General features: G+C 38.3%; 1 protein-coding gene across 1 annotated transcript in view; it reads left to right on the top strand.

Moving 5' to 3' along the window:
• The window catches only part of igsf21a (immunoglobin superfamily, member 21a), a 209,594-nt gene that overhangs the window by 181,449 nt on the left and 7,244 nt on the right, over positions 1-20,901 (top strand). The window contains exons 6-8 of the mRNA XM_008409119.2: positions 4,885-5,365; positions 15,218-15,303; positions 18,159-18,351. Coding sequence (XP_008407341.1) covers positions 4,885-5,365; positions 15,218-15,303; positions 18,159-18,351 — 760 coding nt within the window. The remainder of the gene's footprint in view (positions 1-4,884; positions 5,366-15,217; positions 15,304-18,158; positions 18,352-20,901) is intronic.

The raw sequence follows: 20,901 nt of genomic DNA, 5'->3' as shown, positions 1-20,901 counted from the left end.
TTTTTTTTTTCAAGTCATCTCAATGAACAAATTCAATTTGAAGCACAATAATTGGTAATATGTTTTTACACATATACATTGTGAAAACCATTCTATGAATGCAAATGAGTTGCAATAAACTGAGTGAAAAGCTTCTTGTTCACAGCGTTGCCCAACAAAAGGGACYGTGTCACTTTGTCGAAAGCAGCAATTTATAGGAGACATGTATCACAGTGAAAAACAGATTAAGTGTTGCTTTGGCAGATTTATAATCAAATGTGGAAAATTAATCAGTGTTTGCTGTCTCATTTGAAAAGAATAAAAGAATGGATATGCTTTCACTTTTCTCTTTGTCAGAGAAACTYGATTTTTTGTAAATTAGTCAGAAGCTCAAAGAAAAACAAATTAGCTTTGCAATAAAGGCTGGTGATGCCATTTTAAGAGTAATATCAATATTGAAAAAATGATGACGGTAAATAATGGTGGGTGGCTTTCTTCACTTGTGTAAATGTTACCACATTTTCRAAAAAACATTTCAGACAAACAGAAACCTTGTCCATTTAGTTTCCAATTTCTTAGAAATGCTAGAACATTCAAAGAGACAATAAACATAAATTCTASTAGAGCTAAATTCTGGTAAGTTTGTATGTTAGAAAACCTTTATTCTTGTGGTGCTTTCCAAACAAAAMGTTATAATGAATCTGTTTAGTAGTTCTTAGAAATAAATTCAAAAATMTTGCATTGATGTGGTTTAAACYTTACATAACTCTTAGAATTGGTGATGCATCAGTTGCAAACACAAAACAAGAATATAACCTATATCAACCAGGCTAAAACTGCATATAATTTTATTGGGTTTTTGCTACATAACATCTTGTGGATGAARAGATTATCTCAGATCAACACATGCACAAGTACTTACCTTAGGCATCGTCACAAATGTGACTGATATCTCTCAGCCCTTATATCAGTCTTATTTTTACATATGTCACCTCATATCCATATCTTCTGCTTTCATATCCATATTGTAGATTTGATCTGCCTGTGATGGAAGAGGAAATGAAACAAGCAGGATAATGACACAGAAATAATGTTTCACATTTTCCCGGGAGCAACATGCTGTTTATTTCGGTCATGTATTTTATGAAACATTAATTTACGTAGACAAATGGAAAAGTCACAGTAGAATTATTATGAAAGACTAAGCAGGTTCTCGATATTTACCTGAAAATAATACATTTGCTATAGTCTTATCTTTGACTTTAATATGCAGAGGACAGAGCTCTCACATGGTAGTAAATCAGGTCCTATTTATTCAATAATTTACCCATAAATCAAGTTGCCTGATAATGGATATGGAAACAAATCAGTCATGCAGATTTACTGACTTAATTCTCTGTTATACAATTCTATAGCAGAAACAGGTGTTATTGCATACCAACACCATTTTGTTCAACAAAAGCTATGAAACAGGTGCATGGATCTGTCTAATCCACACTGTTCCCCTTCCACCTGCTGTGATAATTAATGAGGTGCTTTGGTACACAGTGAAGAGTCAGACTTSCTAGCAGATGCAATGGGGTCATTGTGGATAAGGCTAATGTTTATGCTGCCTATTGCAGCATTTGAATCTCAAGCCATGGTTCAGAGCATAAGGTAAATGCAGAAAACAGGACATGGATACTTGAGAGTCTTTAACAGAATAGGTTCCAAATTAACCTTAGACTTTTTGTTTGTCAATTAACAAGTTGTATTTTGTTGGACTTWTGCTACCTAAAATGCAATATTTAAGATGTAGATTTATTTATTTATTGAGAGATGCTTTTATGTGTCTGTGCCAGAAATCCATGAACATTCAACATAGATGATTTCTGGGACCAATTTAGAAATGCTAGTGCTGACATGCTATATTATTCTAAACCCAGATTTGGAATCATTGTATTTTTACTAACTCAAATTAGGTCTGAGTTTTATCCWATTTTGAGTGAGAAGTWAAAAAATCTGGAGTTAGTTCTTCTTCTGACAACTTCATGCAATGCAGCAGTACCTGTGGTCGCACAGCATGAAGCTACCACCACTGGGCTTAGTTGTCAATATATTGTTTACAAGCCTCCACTTGGTTTTCCCAAAAACGTCATTGAGGTCACATAGTGACGGACAAAACAATAATGCAGAAGGAAACTGTATCTGTGTATGGTCAGCAGTAGCGTTGACACTAGTGACCAGATTGCAATATTCTGACATTGTAACTTATTATGTCCAAATGTTAGTTGCAGATTTTGCATGTACTTAAGCCTGGATGTATAATTGTAACTGTTTTTAAAACCATTTACATGCTTTTTTAAATATTATTTCAAACACTTATGCAACCAAAAATATTCAGAAGTTACCAAAATATTCATATTTGCGTTTATTATCATTTATCACCATTTCAAACATCTAATTGTGCTGTGGAATCAATGAGATCAAGGCTAGGTTTTTAATTGTGTATGTGTTCCTGTTTGAAGATGGCTGGTCTCATTTGTAAAGTAAGCTATAAACTTTACAACCCCTGCAAGCACATGCAACTTAATCTGGAGACCTGACAGACCTGACATGACAGTGTTGTGTCAGTTACCGAAAATATTAACTGAACATCATCATCATGGCTCACAGATAAGGACGTTATTGACCACTTATTTGAAATAGCTAAAATGGAAGTTGAAACAAATGAGGTTGTGCTAGTCATATCCATTTAAAARTAAATATTTCCATTCAGGAATGAAGTCTGAGATGGCTGTTTTAAAACTAGTACAACAAAACCCCAGTGTCAAAACAGATTATACAGTCACTTCAGAGGTTAATGTCTTTTCATAGAGAAGGACACAMAATTTGGTGCTTAAATGCTGTCCAGGTAGTGTATCTTTTGCAAATGTTGGCTTGAGGCACCACAGCTTGAAAGAGAGCATTAGTGCTATGTTTGAACAATCTGCATACCAAAAACCTGCACACAAGGCTGTGAAATGCACATCTTATAATAATATTTCTTTGATCCTCAGAAATTAGAATTTAKATGACCACATGTCCCCCAAAAGAGCTGTGGATTGAACTGTCCTTTTGTTCAACAACACGGAAAAAGGCACATTGTTTCAAAAATAGCGTTACCACAGGCAAAGACTATACAACCTTGTTTCAATGCCAATATCTTCTGGGCATGTACTGGAATGAGATATGAATTCCCTGTCAAGAGATTAGGCAGTCAGAGATTTTTATTAAACTCATAGACTGCGGCTGTAAATTCTCTGATATTAAGGACATCCCTTTGTGTCGAAGAATGAGTTTTTTTTAAAATATATTTCTTACAAACCAGTAGAAATATAATGCTATTCCTTTCCACTAAAAGAAAAACAAACAGATATAGTAAGGAAAGAGTGCTTTTAATCTCTTTTATTCATTTATTTATTTTATCCATTACAATCACTTGTTTTGTTTTTGCCCTTTGAGGTCTAAAGGTATAAAAGGCATTATAAATGAAATGTATTATTATTGTTGTTGTTGTTTTTATTATTGTTGTCAATTTTCKGTCAACCAGTAAATCATTCTAAAATCACATACTTTTYGTCCTTTAAAACTCTCATTGTCATGATCCATGTTTCTGCGTGTTTATTTYTGAGTTTTTCTGTGTGATCCTGTTCCATGTGAGTCCTGTCTCTGCGTCTTCCCCGTTGATTGTCTCCCAAGTGTGTCTCGTTCCCTTGATTCCCCCATGTGTATTTAGTCTCACCTGTTGTCTGTGTTCTTCGTTGGATCCTTGTCTATTGCTGTCCTACATACGTTGAATGTCAATTGTTGCTCTCCAGTAGAACTGATAAGTCCTGGTTAGCTTAGCTCTTGTTTTCAGTCTCTAGTTATYAGTTGCTACCGGTATTAGCTGTGTGCTACTCTCTGCTGTGCTGCCTGTTCCTGGACTGTTTGAGCTTTATTATTCATTAAAATCATCATATTCCTCATCTTATCTGGGTCTCAGCGTCTCTCCTCACCATCACCTACCACCCCATCCTGACACTCATGAATTTAGATATTTAGTCTTTTTTGTGCCATAGGAGCAAAAGAAAAGACTTTTTATACAAATTTCCCAAAGGTACTTAATGATGTGTGGTGTTTCTTTTGATATAAWTTTTTATTTCTATGGAAATACTTAGACCCTGAAAATCTTCAATTAATTTGTGATTGAAAACATCTGAGTAACATTTTGTTTCTTGAAGGTCTCCAGATTAAGAAAGATTACRGGACTCTTAATTTTAAACAACTTGTTTGAGTTTTCAGAATGTCTTTCTGTACCTCTAGATTGTTAGTTCTCCATCTGACTAATACAGTCAAATTCTGGTTATTCAGTAGAACCGTGAAGGCGAAATATTCACCACAGTTATTAGCTGCCGAAATGATTCTCTCTATCTGGGCCTTGACATGGTCTCCTCTTGCAGACGAACAAGACAATTATCTGAACTGCATGGCTTTGTTTACACAGACATACGCTGCTAACCGTGAGAGCTTTTCATAAGCAGGTGTGTGCTCTCTTAATTATGTCCAGTGGATTCAATTAGGCAAAAACAGACTACTGACAAGTTATGCAAACATGTTACAGATGTCAAAATAAAATRGGACGCATCAGMGCTCCACTGTTGGGTCTGAAAGTAACCAGGATGCTTTGGGCATCTCAGGACATAAAAGGAAAAGCTAAACACATTTTGGCTTTGGAGAAAAGTTTGTAGAAGTTGCAAGCAACTTTTTAAAAATATGTTTTGGGAAGTGCGTGAACAGTGTATTATTATCAAATGCATTGTTTCAGTTATGCACAATCCTATTTAAAATATGTCTTTTTTCTTGTCATCCCCTCAATATCCCATTTTTCAATACTCTCATCAGGTGTACTTTAAGCGTGATGGCGAGCTGATAGAGGTAATTTCCTACACTGAGCCCTCCACCAGCGAGCGAGCAGCCGGCTCAGCAGGATGGAGAGGAGCCAGGCCACTCATCAGCAGGGACCTTGATGAGACCAAACTGCAGCGTTCCCTCTCTCTTCTCGATCCGGAAGGCCGGTCGGCCCGTCTGTACACAGAGAGCCCTCAGCGTGTGCACACGCAGGGCCAGCAGGCCTATGAACCCAGCCCTGCAACAGAGGTCATTCCAGAGACAGTGGTGAGCCGAGAGTTCCCCCGCTGGGTACACAGCACGGACCCTCTGTACTACTTTAGTCACACTCAGATCCCTCAGAGCGACGGCTCTGTTGTGGTACAGGCTCGACTTACCTGGACCCTCAACCCTCAGCTGGATAACGATGCCCTCTTCAGCTGTGAAGTTAAGCACCCAGCRTTATCCATGCCCATGCAGACAGAGATCACTCTGGGTGAGTTAAATGTTGATCTGTGTTGCATGCTGGTTTTAATTTTCTATCATGCTTTTCTTGTCTGTCCTCTACTCTTTTTCAAACACTGAAACCCCTTTCTCATTTCTCCGTTCTTAATGTCATGCTGTCTTYGTGTCACAGTCGGAARCCGACTGGACCTCCTTGTGTCTCCTTGCAAATGCGCACAGAACAACACTGATTTTCATTTGATGCTGCTTAATTGTGTTCCAGCTGAGCAGATTCCGAGTTTAGCGGCAAATGCACAACTCCAAGTGAGTGACAGGGCAATTCATCGAGCTGTCTGTTGCTAGATTGAGTTAACCTMGCACCGTTATTGAAAAAGTCAGGCTGAATTAGAGAAGTTGAATGAGAATTTAGACACTCTGACCAATGTTATATAATTGGAAAGAGAGTTTCAGAGATGCTGCACTTCATCAAACTCCAGTGAACAYCTCCTGTAAGCTCCTCAGTCTGCCGACGTGCCACTAAATTTCATAGTTTTAGTTAAGGGAGAAAAAAAGTGGGAACTAAGATTGCAATCTRCTCCAACCAAATAAATTGTGACTCATACTTTAACAAGACAGGAATTATACTTTAGGAGAAGTTCAAGTAAACTTTACGGGTCTCTCTCTCTCTGTCAGTCTGTCTGTGTGCTTTGGGTGTGTGTGTGTTAGGGATACAGTCTTCGTAGTGATCCATGAGAGACGCATACACCCATCTTATTTTATCTAAACACAACGATCGCTTCCAGCATACCCAATTAAGACTTCAAAGGCTATCCTTTGGCATAGTCCTTCTGGAAATGAGCCATACAGTCCTCACACTATACACAGAGACAATATCTTTCACACGATGCAAGGAATGGTTGAAGTAAGGAAAAGTCTGAATGAGGAGACCYTGGTTGCTCCATGTCTACGGCTGTGTTGTTTCTCAATGTATTTTATCTCCTCTCACCAGCTTCCATCTAATTAAAAGTTGCTTCTTGTTTTGCTACTGAGAAACCATGCATAAATCTGTGGAAACTCATTATTTTTCTGTAAAGTTCTTAACCTAATTAGATAATGGTGGTTAAAAATCTCACATGACAAAAACATACATTTTTTATTCTTCATGTATAAATCTTTCTAACAGATATCCAGAAAGTATTCGCCCWTGCTACTCACAGACAGTGTGGGGCCTTTTCCATCAAATCAGCACCAGTGCCTAACAGCTACTAAAGCTTACACARCAACWGTTCTTTATGTTTCCACCAGCACCGAAAACCAGATTTATCCCAGCACCAGTTTGCTACTGGGCCAAAGGAAAGAACCACTTTGTCAGGAACTAGGRGAACAACAGCCAATCAAAAGCGATACATTGTTCGATTGATATCATCACATAACTGAACATTAATTTTCTTTATATGGTTGATTTTGAAATCACATGTCAAGGAGTTTAGACAGGTCAATGTGCTGTTTACAGCTATGCTCACAGCTCATTGACTTCTGTCTGGTTAAGTGTTTGGTCTTTCACTACCAACAAATGGTGTTAATAAATTCTACTCTAAAATGTGTGCAATTCCTGCTGCTGGTTCATTTCTCCAGTTGARCAAATCAGGATTGTAAAGGYTTTCACTAAAAGTGCAGTAATAAACCAAGGCGTTGAACTCAGGGCATCTATTTGCAGGGCTATTGGGATAAAAAGCTTATCTGTGTTTCTAAATTRTCTCCACTACAATACTTCACAAATAAACAAAAAACTCAGGAAGGATTGWACAATAWATAAATGAGACCTTTATAATGACAGAACTGGGCACTGATGTGGCTCTTTTGTGCTGAAAAGCAAACCAGTTATTTTACAGCCAGTTCTTAACTGGCTCCAGCCCCAGCCATAGTTAAAAACTGGAACGTCTTAGCTGGAATAGCCTTACGTGGGTTCTTTCATTCTCTTTGCATCTTTGTGTGTTTCTGTCTTATGCTTCAGTTTTCTCACAAATTCAATTTCCAGAGACATAAGAATATGATTAAACCTGATCTGGCTGTAATCATCCCTGGTTGTGTTTTGAATATTCACTTGTTCACTGTGTTTTGTGATTTAGTATTTTAACACAATTTATTGAATACTTAGATTGAAGCTTTATTTAATTATTTTTCCAGCATATATATTAACAATATGGATCAAATGTGTCCAGTTGTCCATATTTTGTATGTGATGTAGCTACACATAGCTAGTCATTATGAAATAAGTCTGATACCGCAGGCAGAGTCACATATTTATGTTTTTGGCTGAAAGCTGTTTGCATCTGTTGCTTGTTTCTACAAGCTGTACTCRTATAGGCTGCACTGACCCCAAACAGTGAATCAGACAGTCACATGGATCCAATTCAGTGCATATGGTAAAATTTCCAGTAAGCGTCAGTCTGTGTGGTTTGTGTGGACAAAATTGTCCTGTCAGTGTCAGAGGTCACAGGAAAAGGTGAAGACTGGTTTGAGATAATACAAAGGCAACTCTAGCTCAAATAACAACTCATCACAACTGATTATGCAGAATACAAACTCTGAATGCCCAATAAGTCTGGATGAAAACAGGCTACCAAAACACAAGGCCACACCAGATGCCATGCCTGTCAAGTTGAGCTTCAATTCCTACAGGCTTGCCAAAAGTGRACAATATCATATTGAAAATTTTTGTCTGGTCCAATGAGTCTCAACTGCAGTATTYATCATTCTTTGAATCAGCTTTGATACACTTTCTAATTATTAAGCATTGTGTAATTGAGCACAACCAGCCTGAGTATTGCAGCTGACCATGTCCATCATTTTATGACAACAGCGGACCATCTTGTAGCRACTTCAGTGGGATATTGGACCATGTCTTAAAGTCGTTGGCTTCTTGAACACAGCATTGAGTTCACTGTACTTAAGTGGCCTCATCAGTTTGCAGATTTTCATCCATCAGAGCATATTTGTGATACAACAGGATGGGAGATTCAAACTGAGGATGAGCAGCCGACAAATCTGTCACAAGTGTATTAAGCTGTCAGGTCAGCATGAATCAAAATCTCTGAGAAAACTTTCCATGCCATGATGAATTACAACAGTTATAAACTGAGAGGAGCTCAAATTCACTATTACCTACATGCCTGTATATATAATCTCTTTCAATATTATTTATATTATAAAATGGGATGAGAAAATAAAAAATATGACTGCAGTGTTAGCATTCTTAACTGATGATGACTTTAAAAGCATTTTGAGTGTTGATGTCTTTTTATATGATTAGTTTTATAAGCATATAGTTCTTGATAAAATAACATTATCTTTTGTTATCTGAGAAATCTTGCATTGTATGTCTCAATTTTTACACAGAAAAATAGAAGAAATAAAAGATAATTCTTTCATATCTTAAATGCAGACTAAACTTAGACTGCAAACAGATTTTGGAAAACTACGGCTGCTCAACACATTTTAACATTTCTTATTTTCCTTTAGCAAATCCAAAGCTTCCTTGTGACACTTGCTGTTACTGCTGGAAAGTTACTTTACTATGCAGACCATGATGCTAAAAATAACTCATCAGGCAGAAAGCTCCAAAGCAACAACTTTATCAGTGCAGAGATATGGATTTTCATTTGATGACAAAGTGTAACAAAATCTGCTTAAAATCCACCCTACTATGGAAAAGTCATACAAACACACAATGCACAGCCGTGTTTTCTCACATAAATGTAAGTCGGTTATACTCACATGAAGCCTCTTCTGACATTTGAGTGTAAACTAATTCTATCCCAAGACAAACACTACCCTGCACATATGCAGCTCACTGATGCTTCTCCTGCTTTTTAGTGACACTGACTAATTGGAAGCTAAGAAGGATGTCCTTGTATCAGGGCAGAGACATTACTTTTGGGGAGCATTACAGGGTTGGACAATGTTTTGTCCTAAAAGTCAGTTGGACAGTCACAGAGTAGGTCCAAACAAATACCTAAATCTAGTGAAAGCAGAGTCATGTTAGGAACAGAGGATGAGAAAGGAAGTGGAAAGTCTAAACAAAGCTGTGCAATCGATTGACAACCTGTTCTAAAAGTAGCAATTTGTCACAGTCAAAGAATTGCCAAAATTCACTTGTGATTAGAAGAGATTGTAGTGTTCCAATTTCAGTCATTACCCACCAGGACTATTTTTCTCATTTATTTCTCTTCAAAGATGTCAAGTTTTTAGATTATGTTGCCAGAAACTTGTTCTTGTACGTGAGGAATAAGATTTAATTTACTAGGTCTCAATTAATAAGAAATGCACACAGTCTTTTCTGCTGTGCCTTTTAATTGTGTGAGTATTTTTCTTAACATCACCTTTAGGTTATAATTTTGTATCACTGTTAAAGTATGTTGGTAAAATACGTATTTAGTCGAATAGTGCTGTAGTCATCTGTCATACATGTTTTGAAAACATTTTTCCAAAACATTCTTACAAAATCACACGTAAATAACAGACTTGACATGGAGCTCTGCTAATTTTCTGAAACATTTGTGTTGATTAGTCACAAAAATCATATTCCAGTTAAAAATTAGTTCTGAAAAAGTGACTTTAATATAATCTAATTAAATGTAATTTACCATTCAAAGTGCTATTCTGTTGGCAAAGAGGGTTGTACTATATTAATAGCAATAGTGCCAACAACTGTGACTGCAGGTATTCATTAATAATATTTGTTATTAATATTAATAAAAACAATTTATTCCTAATTTTATTTGTTTTACACTTACAACTAGAGAGGGTACCATCTGTCTCAAGCACTTGCTGAGTGAGCAGATTGGATAAAGACACAAACAACCATAAAAATGTCCATGCTGCCTGTTATAAGAAAACAAATCTAAGTGTGGCAATCAAAAAGGGTTGATGTCAGAAAAAGAGCTGTGTTAAAATCAAATAACGAGAGACGGATTAGGTGGAGCTTTTTTTAGTCTTTTCCCTAAAGCAGAAGCCCATCCATCCATCCATCCATCCATCCATCCATCCATCCATCCATCCATCCATCCATCCATCCATCCATCCATCCATCCATCCATCCACTTCTTCCAGCTCCTCTGGGGGAACTTCAAGGCGTTCCCAGGCCAGCCGAGAGACATAGTCCCTCCAGCGTGTCCTGGGTCTTCCCCGAGGCCTCCTCCCGGTGGGACGTGCCCGGAACACCTCACCAGGGAGGCGTCCAGGAGGCATCCTTACCAGATGCCCGAGCCTCAACTGGCTCCTCTCGACGTGGAGGAGCAGCAGCTCTACTCTGAGTCCCTCCCGGATGACCGAGCTTCTCACCCTATCTTTAAGGGAGAGCCCAGCCACCCTGCGGAAGAAACCCATTTTGGCCGCTTGTATCTGTGATCTCGTTCTTTCGGTCATGACCATAAGCTCATGACCATAGACGGCTTCGCTTTTTGGCTCAGCTCTCTCTTCACCACGACGGACCGGTACAGCGCCTGCTTCACGGCAGACGCTGCCCCAATCCGCCTGTCGATCTCCCGTTCCCTTCTTCCCTCATTCGTGAACAAGATCCCTAGATACTTACTCCACTTGAGGCAGGACGAACCCCCTGACCCGGAGAAGGCACTCTGCCCTTTTCCGGCTCAAGACCATGGCCCCGGATTTGGAGGCACTGAGCCTCATCCCGGCCGCTTCACACTCAGCCACAAACCGCTCCAGTGAGAGCTGCAGATCACGATCTGATGAAGCCAACAGGACCACATCATCCGCAAAAAGCAGAGATGCAATCCTAAGGCACCAAAACGGATCCCCTCAACACCTCGACTGCGCCTAGAAATTCTGTCCATAAAAGTAATGAACAGAATCGGTGACAATGGGCAGCCTTGGCGGAGTCCAACTCTCACCGGAAACCAGCCCGACTTACTGCTGGCAATGCGGACCAGAATCTGACACCGGTCATACAGGGACCTGACAGCCCGTATCAAAGGGCCCGAGGGACACGGTCCAACGCCTTCTCCAAGTCCACAAAACACATGTAGACTGGTTGGGCGGACTCCCATGCACCCTCCAGGACCCTGCTGAGGRTGTAGAGCTGGTCCAGTGTTCCACGACCAGGACGAAAACCACACKGCTCTTCCTATTCTTTTATTACTAAAATTAGTTAAAAATATGACCAAATTTCCATTAAAAAGATAAACAAAAATAAAATGGGGAGATTCTCTCATTGTAGAAACAGCGTCTTACTAGCATAAACATGCTGTAGTTTCTGCCCTCATCCTGTTTTTAGAACATCAGAACTACAACAAAAAGTGTTGAAACTATTTCATGGATAGATTGCCATCATCAATTTGAAATATCACATTCCATAAAAATTGTCCTAAAACTTGCTAGGTACTGTCTGCATATATCAAAGTAATAGAGTATTCTGCTGCCCATGCAAGAGAGAGATAACTGCATTATTTGAAGGTACAATGAAATCAGCTGTCAACTCGAGATGAAATATGGCAGTGTAGATTATAACTGCTTTCTGCCTTTTTCACATGATTCTGATAAAACAGGATGACACAATGAATGAGTTTTGTGAAATTATTACCAAATGTCAAAGGTGCTAATATTTTGAAAAGCGTCTTTTCCAACTGAGGTAATTAATGTGCTACTACCTTTGATCTTTTGAAGAGCTGGAAGCAGAATCACTTGGCATTCCTCTTTTATTCCTAACATCTAAAGAGGAGAAAACACAAAAAGGTGCATTTGTTGATTCTAATTAGAGCTCACTTAAAATTCAAATTGTTAGCCAACCTGCTTTGGACTTGATCCATCTTGAAACTAAGATGTTTTCTTTCCTTTTTTCAGAGGCAGTAACATTTTTAATCACGTTCATTTGTCTTGATTAAAGACAAACTGGATAATTTTTTGACTAGTTTTAATATTTGGTAACAATCATTATTACTGTATGTGGAATTAGTCGCATTAGGATTAGTTTTGCCACCATGTCCCATTAATTTGTATTTCAGTGCTCTAAAAGGATAATTGACCGAAACACACACCCTGTTGTTTCCCTCAGGTGTGTGTAAGAGTGGTCAGGAAATGAATGTGAGATCTTTGCAGAGCTTATAAGTAATAACTCTTTCAGAGATTTAATATTGCCTTAGGAGACTGAGTGACAGGCTGACACTTGACCAATGTTATGTCATGTTCCATGCATATTCATGAACCACTCTCTGCCCTGCATGCAAATGTTACTAGAGCAGGTGGTCGGTTTTGGTAATCTGTAAAGAAAACCTACACATTCATGAACATTGAAGCTTGATAATTAAAAAAAACAACAACAAAAAAAAACACTTTGTTTTTGGATTGAAGAGAGTGAGGGTGTTTATTATTCATTATCAACAGAGATGCGAATGAATCCAGTTTTCTGACTCTGAGCAGTGGCAAAAGGAGATCAGCCACCTTCACACCTCAGTCTAAGCTTTGCCAGAAAGTCAAACAGCAGATGTTCAGTCTTTGTGTGTGTGTGTGCATGTGTATCTGTTAGTGCATGAAAGACAGTGCACTTATCTGCTGAATTTAAATGTTTGCTAAGTTCACTTTGAAGATTTAAATTTAGGTTGTTATACAGATTATCTTTACGTTCACCAGTATGCTTTATATTCCTGCTGGGATTCTAAGAATGGCACATTTGTTGAGTCTGCCACTGAAATAACGTTGAACTTGATTTAATGAGTTATCCAACAGTTGGCCTGGCCTTTTAAATTTCTTTGCGCACCTCCCTGGCTCCTCTTTCTCAACAGATCCAGTCACCSAGCTAACACGACAGGTTTCCCTAAGTCTGTTGTACAGCTGGGCAGACCTGTTGATGTTCTGCCTTGGCGCCACAGCACACCTGATCCAGGGTGCACAGTTGTTTTTCCGGGAGGCATGTTTGTTCTTCGACCTCTCCTGAAGTGAAAACAGTTCTCGTTTGTAAGGGGAGGAATTTGAGCCTTAGGAGGTGGTGTCATTGGACCGTGGCTCATTTCCCTTGTGGTGTCCTCACCCGAGAGAGACTCTGTCCATCATACTCATGCTGCCGTAATCAAAGTCAGTGACGTAGGATACCAACTGTCACTGCTGGAGCAAATCCCAGAAATTGGCCATCATCTACCGGCCATATGCCTTGCAAGCTCTGTGACTGCATGACACCAGTATTTAAAAATACCTTTCTGTTAGTGTGTAGGAGGAGGAAAGATAGTGCTTCCCACCGCCACGGCAATTTTAGCTTGTGAAATCCCATTCATCTTTGGCAAGATATGGAATAATAAGCTAAGTCACAGTAACCACATGATGTCTGTGATTGAATTGCCATATTGTTTGTTTTTGCTTATTTTTTTACATAAATTCTACAACAGCTGGAAGTAAATGTGTTGTAGGTTTTTATTCATATCTATGTTTTTTTCAGTAGGTATGAAAAAAACAAATATTTTTATATCTAAAATAGACATTTTTCCATATCTATTGAAATGAAGAGAATATATTTTTTTCATATATATTTTTAAGTGTTCCAAAACTTGGAGAGACTCATACGAACCAGGAATGAATGAATGTCTAAGACCAGTGTGATGGAAACCAACCAGTTTCAATGAACTCCACTGATCAAATATCCAGTTAAGATTACACCAGGATCTTGTTGTTGGTGAGAAATAGCATTTTGTTTTTTTGTATTTTTTCTGAAATTTCCTAGGTAAAAATTAACCAAATTTAAGTGGAGGTTTATGCACATTATGTTTGAACCTACATGTGCTGATAACAGAAACTCCACTTGTTCACTCAACAAATTGGGTTTCAACATACAACTTTAAAGTGGAATGTTAAATTATCTTTCCACACCCCCCCCCGCCCCCCGAAAAAAAAGAATGGTTAAAATAAAAGGCCAAATTATCATGATATCCATACCCATGATGAGTGCATGTAAATTACTGACCAGAATCATTGATAAATTATCTGTGATTATTACAAGAATAACAGAACATTTTTGTTATCTTGTGCATTTTTATTCATCAACCAGCGATGCAGCTCTCATATGCCATGCATCCCATGTGTGCCACTGCTGCAAATATTCCTTTTTTTCTTCACATCTACACCTTCAGAACACGTCTTTAGTATGCCAGACTACATGGCAAGATAGGAAACAGTGTTGCAGCAGCTTGACTGCAGAACTCCAGATGTAGGCTTCCAGGCATTGCTGGTTAGATGTCCTTAGTTTGGTTCTTATTACTTGTGTCCCTTGGTTCACTGATTTAACATACTGGAACCAGAGTGCATGTGACGTAGGTATCTTTAGGGGGATTCTTAATCATTATAAATCATGCAGTACGTATTTATAGCCTGATGCCACATAGCATGCAATTTAGAGGCTCTAAAGTCAAATTTCTATTTTAAAACTTAATGGGAATCATACAGCCAACCTCAAAACCTTTTGCATAAGCAGTAAATCCCCTCATACTTATTAATATAATACTGGAATCTGTTTGTTCCTTTTTCTGCTGCATCCTATTGTTTTAGGAGGTGGCAATGAAAGCCTTGCGCSKTCCGCTGTCCACMCCAAGACAAGGGAATTAACTCTCTGAGTGCCTCTTATCTCRCTGCCTCCATACTCCACCCATTGCACTCTCATTCTTTTCCAGTAATGAGTATCTACCCAATTTAGTTCCCTTTCTTTCCAAAAGGGAATAAATCCAGCATAGTCCTTTGGATGAAAGAACCTGCAGGTCCCTGGCTTCTCGCTCTGTGACCTTAATTGACAGGAAATTGTATTTGTCGCTCTCCCTCTACGTCAAAACAGGTGTCCAGCAGGATTTGTCCTCCATGCTCAGTACAATAACCTTTGTCTTGTGTGTGTCTCCTTTTTTCCTTTCAGCTTCTCCTAAGGGTCCTAAACTCTTCATGACCCCCACTAGGGCAAAGGTYGGGGACACAGTGCGCATCTCTGTACAAGGATTCCAGGTAGGTTTCCAGGGGTTTTACAGAAATGTATGGATTTAGTGTAGGCAAGTGTTTTTGCACATTCAGAGAAAGGTCTATTGAGATTTCAGATTTGGGAGTCAAAAATCTGAGCATAGACATGGTTTTTCATTCGGATGTTTATGTATGCTCATAAAATATTCACTTTTACAAAATTGGGTTTCAAATTTTAATTTGATCATTTCAGTATTCTTGATTATGGAGACAAACATTGTATTTATATCAAACTGTTTGCATCATCTCTGAAGCCAAACAGAAGTGCCTTAAATCTTTCTGAGCCCCTCAGACAGTGAGACGTGTAATAAATRACAAGCAGTCTGAAAGACTTGGATGGAAAAAAAGGGTTTCAGTTATTCTCTTCCATTTTAATAGTCTAATGGGTTTGATACACAGGATRCGACGTCGCTCCCTCTCCATTCATTCTCTTTGGAACATGCGCTATGGGGCGACGGTCGCTCGCCCTTCTCCAGCCAAGCAAATGCCGAAATTTACACATGCGTAAAAGCGATGATGCACACAAAAGTGGAAAAGTGTTCAAATTTTGTCATCGTCGCTGATGTTGTGTCTTGTGTATTGGGTTAACCAAGAATGGAGGAAAACAGTTGCTTTCACTATCATTCATCGCTTACCAGATCCACCAGCCTGTGGATTCGCCATGAAGAGCAACACTTTTGAGAACCGTGTGTTCAGGAATGTTTGAGATTTCATAGCTACGTGTGTGTACTGCCTGCTGCATTTCCACAGAGAATGGCCGGTGAGGCTGCCTGTCCTTGCGACAGCCTGATTGGTGCAGCACGCTACATCAGCTTGGTGTTGCATAAAACACTGATGTAAAGTTGTCATCATCTTTTTGAGTTTATTGTTGGGTTGGTGTGCATTGCCTCCACCAGTTGGTGAGGAGTTTGGGCCAGAATGGCAATATTGTTCAAATATGCTTAAAATGATGATTAAAAAAATTATATCACTTTCCACAAAGATTATGTTTACMTACACTTCAATTGTATTTTAWGTTACTGTTTTATTTGCAGATATGTTGCTGCTCTATAACGTTAATGTATATACAGTTTATATAATGGCTGTTCATATGGGCAGGAAGAAGAAAAAAAAAGGTATGCCAATATGCTGTGTGTTAGTAATTCAAAATTGAAGTATTTGAAGCAGAATTTAATCAAATCACCCAAATAATCAACATTTAATTGAATTGTAAGGTTCTCAACAATACCCAGCTCTAATTCCCATTATGTGTGAATAAAAAAAAAGACGGTGATGATGAAATTGTGAACCTCCATTTGTTTTTGTTGCCTTAAACCAAATACTGACATGTCATTAAATTACTTTATTCACTGTGTTTTGTGATTTGCCCTCTATAGAACCTTATGTAATAAACCTAATCTAAAGAGGAAAACAACCTAATATGAGTTACTATGACCTGTTTAATGTGTTTAAGGATCACAAACAAAGCACCAATGAAAGTCTCCATGATATGTTTGTTACTGCTGCATAATCCTAAATTGACTTTGTCCCTCTATCATAGCCTGCTAAATAGAGCTATGCCCCTGGTGAGACTAGCCTGGGGATAGTGATGGTCTGTTTGACAGTAATGTCACACCAAAACCAGGCACCCAAACCCAGTCAGGTGAAGAAAATAGGACTAATCCTTAAATAGAACACACCAATGACCCAGAGCACAAATCTCCTTCCCAGACACTGCTCAGCAATCACAAGTCAGATGTCATGTTTGATTTATATTCCTTTTTTTTATGAGAAGAAATTAATATTCTATATTGTTGTTGGTTTAGASCMCTGAGCTATTGGCTGCACATGTTTATACATGTGTTTGTGTTTGCTCAGTGACCTTGGGATTCTTTTAAAGCATCTCTTTGAGCAGAGTTAAGATTGGTTATAACAAACAGGCTCGGCCATGAAACGAAGCCAGTCAGGACCTTCAGCAGCCTGGCATTAACGGATGCAAACTGATCAAGAAGAAAATTTCCCTTATCCTTCACTGGATGTGGGTTTTAGAATTTCACAAGTAGATAGAGCTACGTGCCAAGACTGATAAGTTTGGCTTCTGCCTTTCAGATGAGACAAAAGTCTTCCTTACCAGCTTCTTGGTGATGAACCTTGTAAGCTATTTTTCTTCATTTTTGAAAATAAAATTAAATAAAATGGTTAACTTCATGTCTGAAATTCTGTAATCCCTGGAATAGGCCAGCAGGTTGTGTCAATGTTAACATTAACTCAAACTTCAAAAGCAGAAGCGTCAGAGCATTRCCAAGTAGATTGAATGGGTTTAGCCCATACAACCTGCTAGTATGGATGGGTGAATTAAGTTTCTTTGTAGACATGTGCAGAAGTTTATTTGAAATGTTATATTAAATATATATATTTGACTTTGTGACGATTTGAACTTTTGATGCACGCTAATGATGAACACACCAACACAGAATCCACAAATACCGTATGTAAATATATGCTGTGCTGTTGTATTGTGACAGAAAGGTAAATACGCTGATTGTGGGTTTAAATGTCTCTGCAGAAAGGCTAAAAAAAAAAACTAAAAAAAAAACTGCTCCTGCTAACTTTGTAAAATGGTCAACTGTAGCACAAAGAGGATCTTCGTAAAGCTGTTGTAAAGTTAAGTGTTGATTATTAATGCATGTTGTTAACTTGCCATGGCATTAGGGGAAAATTGGAACCTGTATAATTCATGTGCGCTTTGCCTTTAATCGCTCGGATGAGACCCACAGTCTCTATYTGAGCTGCCTTGAACTTTCCTTGTCTTCTTTCTTCTCTTTCCCCTCTTTTCTGTTTMAATCCCCAATGGGTGTTGGTAGAATGAAGTATTTCCTGAGCCACTCTTCACCTGGACACGGGTGGGAGGCCGCCTACTGGATGGCAGTGCYGAGCGTGAGGGGAGAGAGCTGATCCTGGAGAGGGTGCCGGCAGAGCTCAATGGCTCCATGTATCGCTGCACAGCCCAGAATCCTTTGGGTTCTACAGACACACACACTCGTCTCATAGTTTTTGGTAAGTAAATGTATGTCTGCAACACAATTCAGCYGTAGTTTRAAGGATTTGCTRCACTAGCGCTTAAATTGTAAYTGCAATTCCATTCCATTTTTTTGTAGCTATTTAACATAATAAAGTATAAACATTTATTTGATTTGCATCCACAAGAATGATCTACAATTGTACAATTATACAGTTAAATTAAACATAAGTTTTTAATTTTCCTAYTTCATTTTGCTTTATGTACAGTAATTTTGATAAATACTTAATTAATTTGAGATCCATGTGACCACATTAAGATATAAATCATTGATGCGACTAAGTGTGTGATTAATAAGAGATTGTCTTTTAAATTGGATCAAACATACAGCCATGTTCTAGGGAGCACTCCGTTAAAATAGCTATTCTCCAAAGGATTTTCTAACTGTCACTAATGACATGCCTAGATCTGTACTTTATCCAATGCAAAAAACAACCTTGGCATCAAATGCTTGTGACGAAATTCAAAGAACATTTGTTGCTGATAGTGGTGCAAAAACACTTTCTTCAACGCCAAGGCTAAGTTTGTGTATTGCTCTTAATTTAGATGTATTTGACGTACCTGTGCTAACATGGGAGCTCTTTCTTCTTGGGTAATGCTTGCTCTGGGTACTCTTGGMGAGCAGGCTTTTGCTATTCTGTGCCCTTTCCCACACAGAATTTCAATCARACATGTCCCACCATTACTTGCTGTCATGCCAGTGTTACTTTGACACATTGGTGTTATGTTGAAACATGACACACTTCTCCTTAAAAGTCACCCGATTAGTCACGATCACCTTGATTGCGGTTGATTTAAATTGCTGCACTGCGATATAAAAACCAGAGCTGTGAGTGTTAAGGCAGAGGACATTTTGCATTAGCCAGCAATTTTTTAAATATTTTTATTGCCATTTTGAATGTGAAGGAYCTTCCAYYTTCACTCTTGGCTTCATAGACAAAATATTGTAAAGTCCATCATCAGTTTAATAATAAAACTTTGCATTTTCTCCTTGAGCTATTACTGYATGTATCATTGATATATTTCAACACTCCCACGGTATCAGCTGCTCTTGTGTTTCTGATGCAACTGCAGTGCAGTTACAGCACTATCACTTTGAATAGAGCCATCCCAAGCTGTCGCATGATAGAGGGCTTTGAAAKCTCAAACGAATAAAGCTGTCAAGGTTTACACATCAACTAGGTAAATATTTATTTTATGGTTTCACAGTTGTTTTGTCATGCTCAATGAAACTGTGTAATAAAAAAAGTAAAAAAAAAAAAAAAAATCTAATTAAATCTCATTAAATGTAGATTCACAATTACAATTGTCACGTGCTAATATTTGAGAATTTTGATKATGTTGGCTTACTTAATGCAAAAAAAGACGAAACATATCTTTTTTGTTTTATGGGCAGTATCTCATAAGATGGGTAAAAATAGATTTAACATAAAATAGCTGTCATTTCCATGTTATCACACACAATTATGAGAAATAATGCTGACTGTTTGTTGATAGTTGTCCAGCTTATAGACGTTGATATCCTCCATACGGAGAGTGCGCCACAAAAACATCACTACTAAAGAAACAGGCTGTTCACAACCTGCTGTGTCCAAGCAGTAAAAGGTGAATGAGCAACAGGGGTAGCAACAGCCTGGAGAGGATTACAAAACAAGGCATGATCAAGAGGTTGGGACAGACTGACAAGGTAGGAGCTACTGAATCTGTGCTTCAGCAGCCACTACATGTGTCCAGAACAAGGGCCACCACTGTCGTAAATCCTTGTCTTATGCCACTCCTAAACGATGTTGGAAGTGTCTGACTTGGACATAAAAGAAAGAGGAAAAGAGTGGAAAGTTGCTCTGTGGTCAAAMGTAATCTTTTCAGTTGAAAGTAAATGTTGCATTTCATTTGGAAATTATCTCAAGAGGTTGAGAGAGACAACCTCTTRAGCTCCCAAACTGCTGAAGATTCAGTGTGGGCTCCCTAAAAAACACCTCAGCTGTGTCACAGTTATGCCCCTCTGCAATGAAGTAATAATTCATCCAGATGTAGCCCTACAGTAGATAGAGATACTTCTCTGTCTACTTAAAATCAATTTTATTGGTTTTATTTAATATTCAATGTTTTTTTCAGGGCTTTCATTCAGTCTTACTCATAATTATTAAAACATGTAATAAATTCTTGTCCTGTGTCAAATCTACCTAATATATGAGTTTTGCTTTTTTTAATTAAAATACTGAAATAAATTAACTTTTCAATGTTTCAAGACTTGTTGGATAACAGAGTGTATCCATTTTCATTCTCTTACAGTGTAAGATACTTATTTGAACAAAATTTGAGGTATCTTGCAAATTCAGAAATTACTGACCAAGTCTAATAAGCACACACTTTAAAAGGTAAAGAGCCACTTTAAGGAGGCATTTTGCTATGAAGAGCACTAAAGTCTATTTAACACTCTGATGCATCATCCAGTGACATTGGCTATGTGCATAGTATGGCCCATCTGTCTGTCTGCTCCTTGTAGATTGCTTCCACTCACGCTTAGG

The sequence above is a fragment of the Poecilia reticulata genome, linkage group LG5, assembly GCF_000633615.1.
Source record: "Poecilia reticulata strain Guanapo linkage group LG5, Guppy_female_1.0+MT, whole genome shotgun sequence".
NCBI lineage: Eukaryota > Metazoa > Chordata > Actinopteri > Cyprinodontiformes > Poeciliidae > Poecilia > Poecilia reticulata.
The sequence above is the reverse complement of the archived record's forward strand: the minus strand, read 5'-3'. Positions and strand labels throughout refer to the sequence as shown.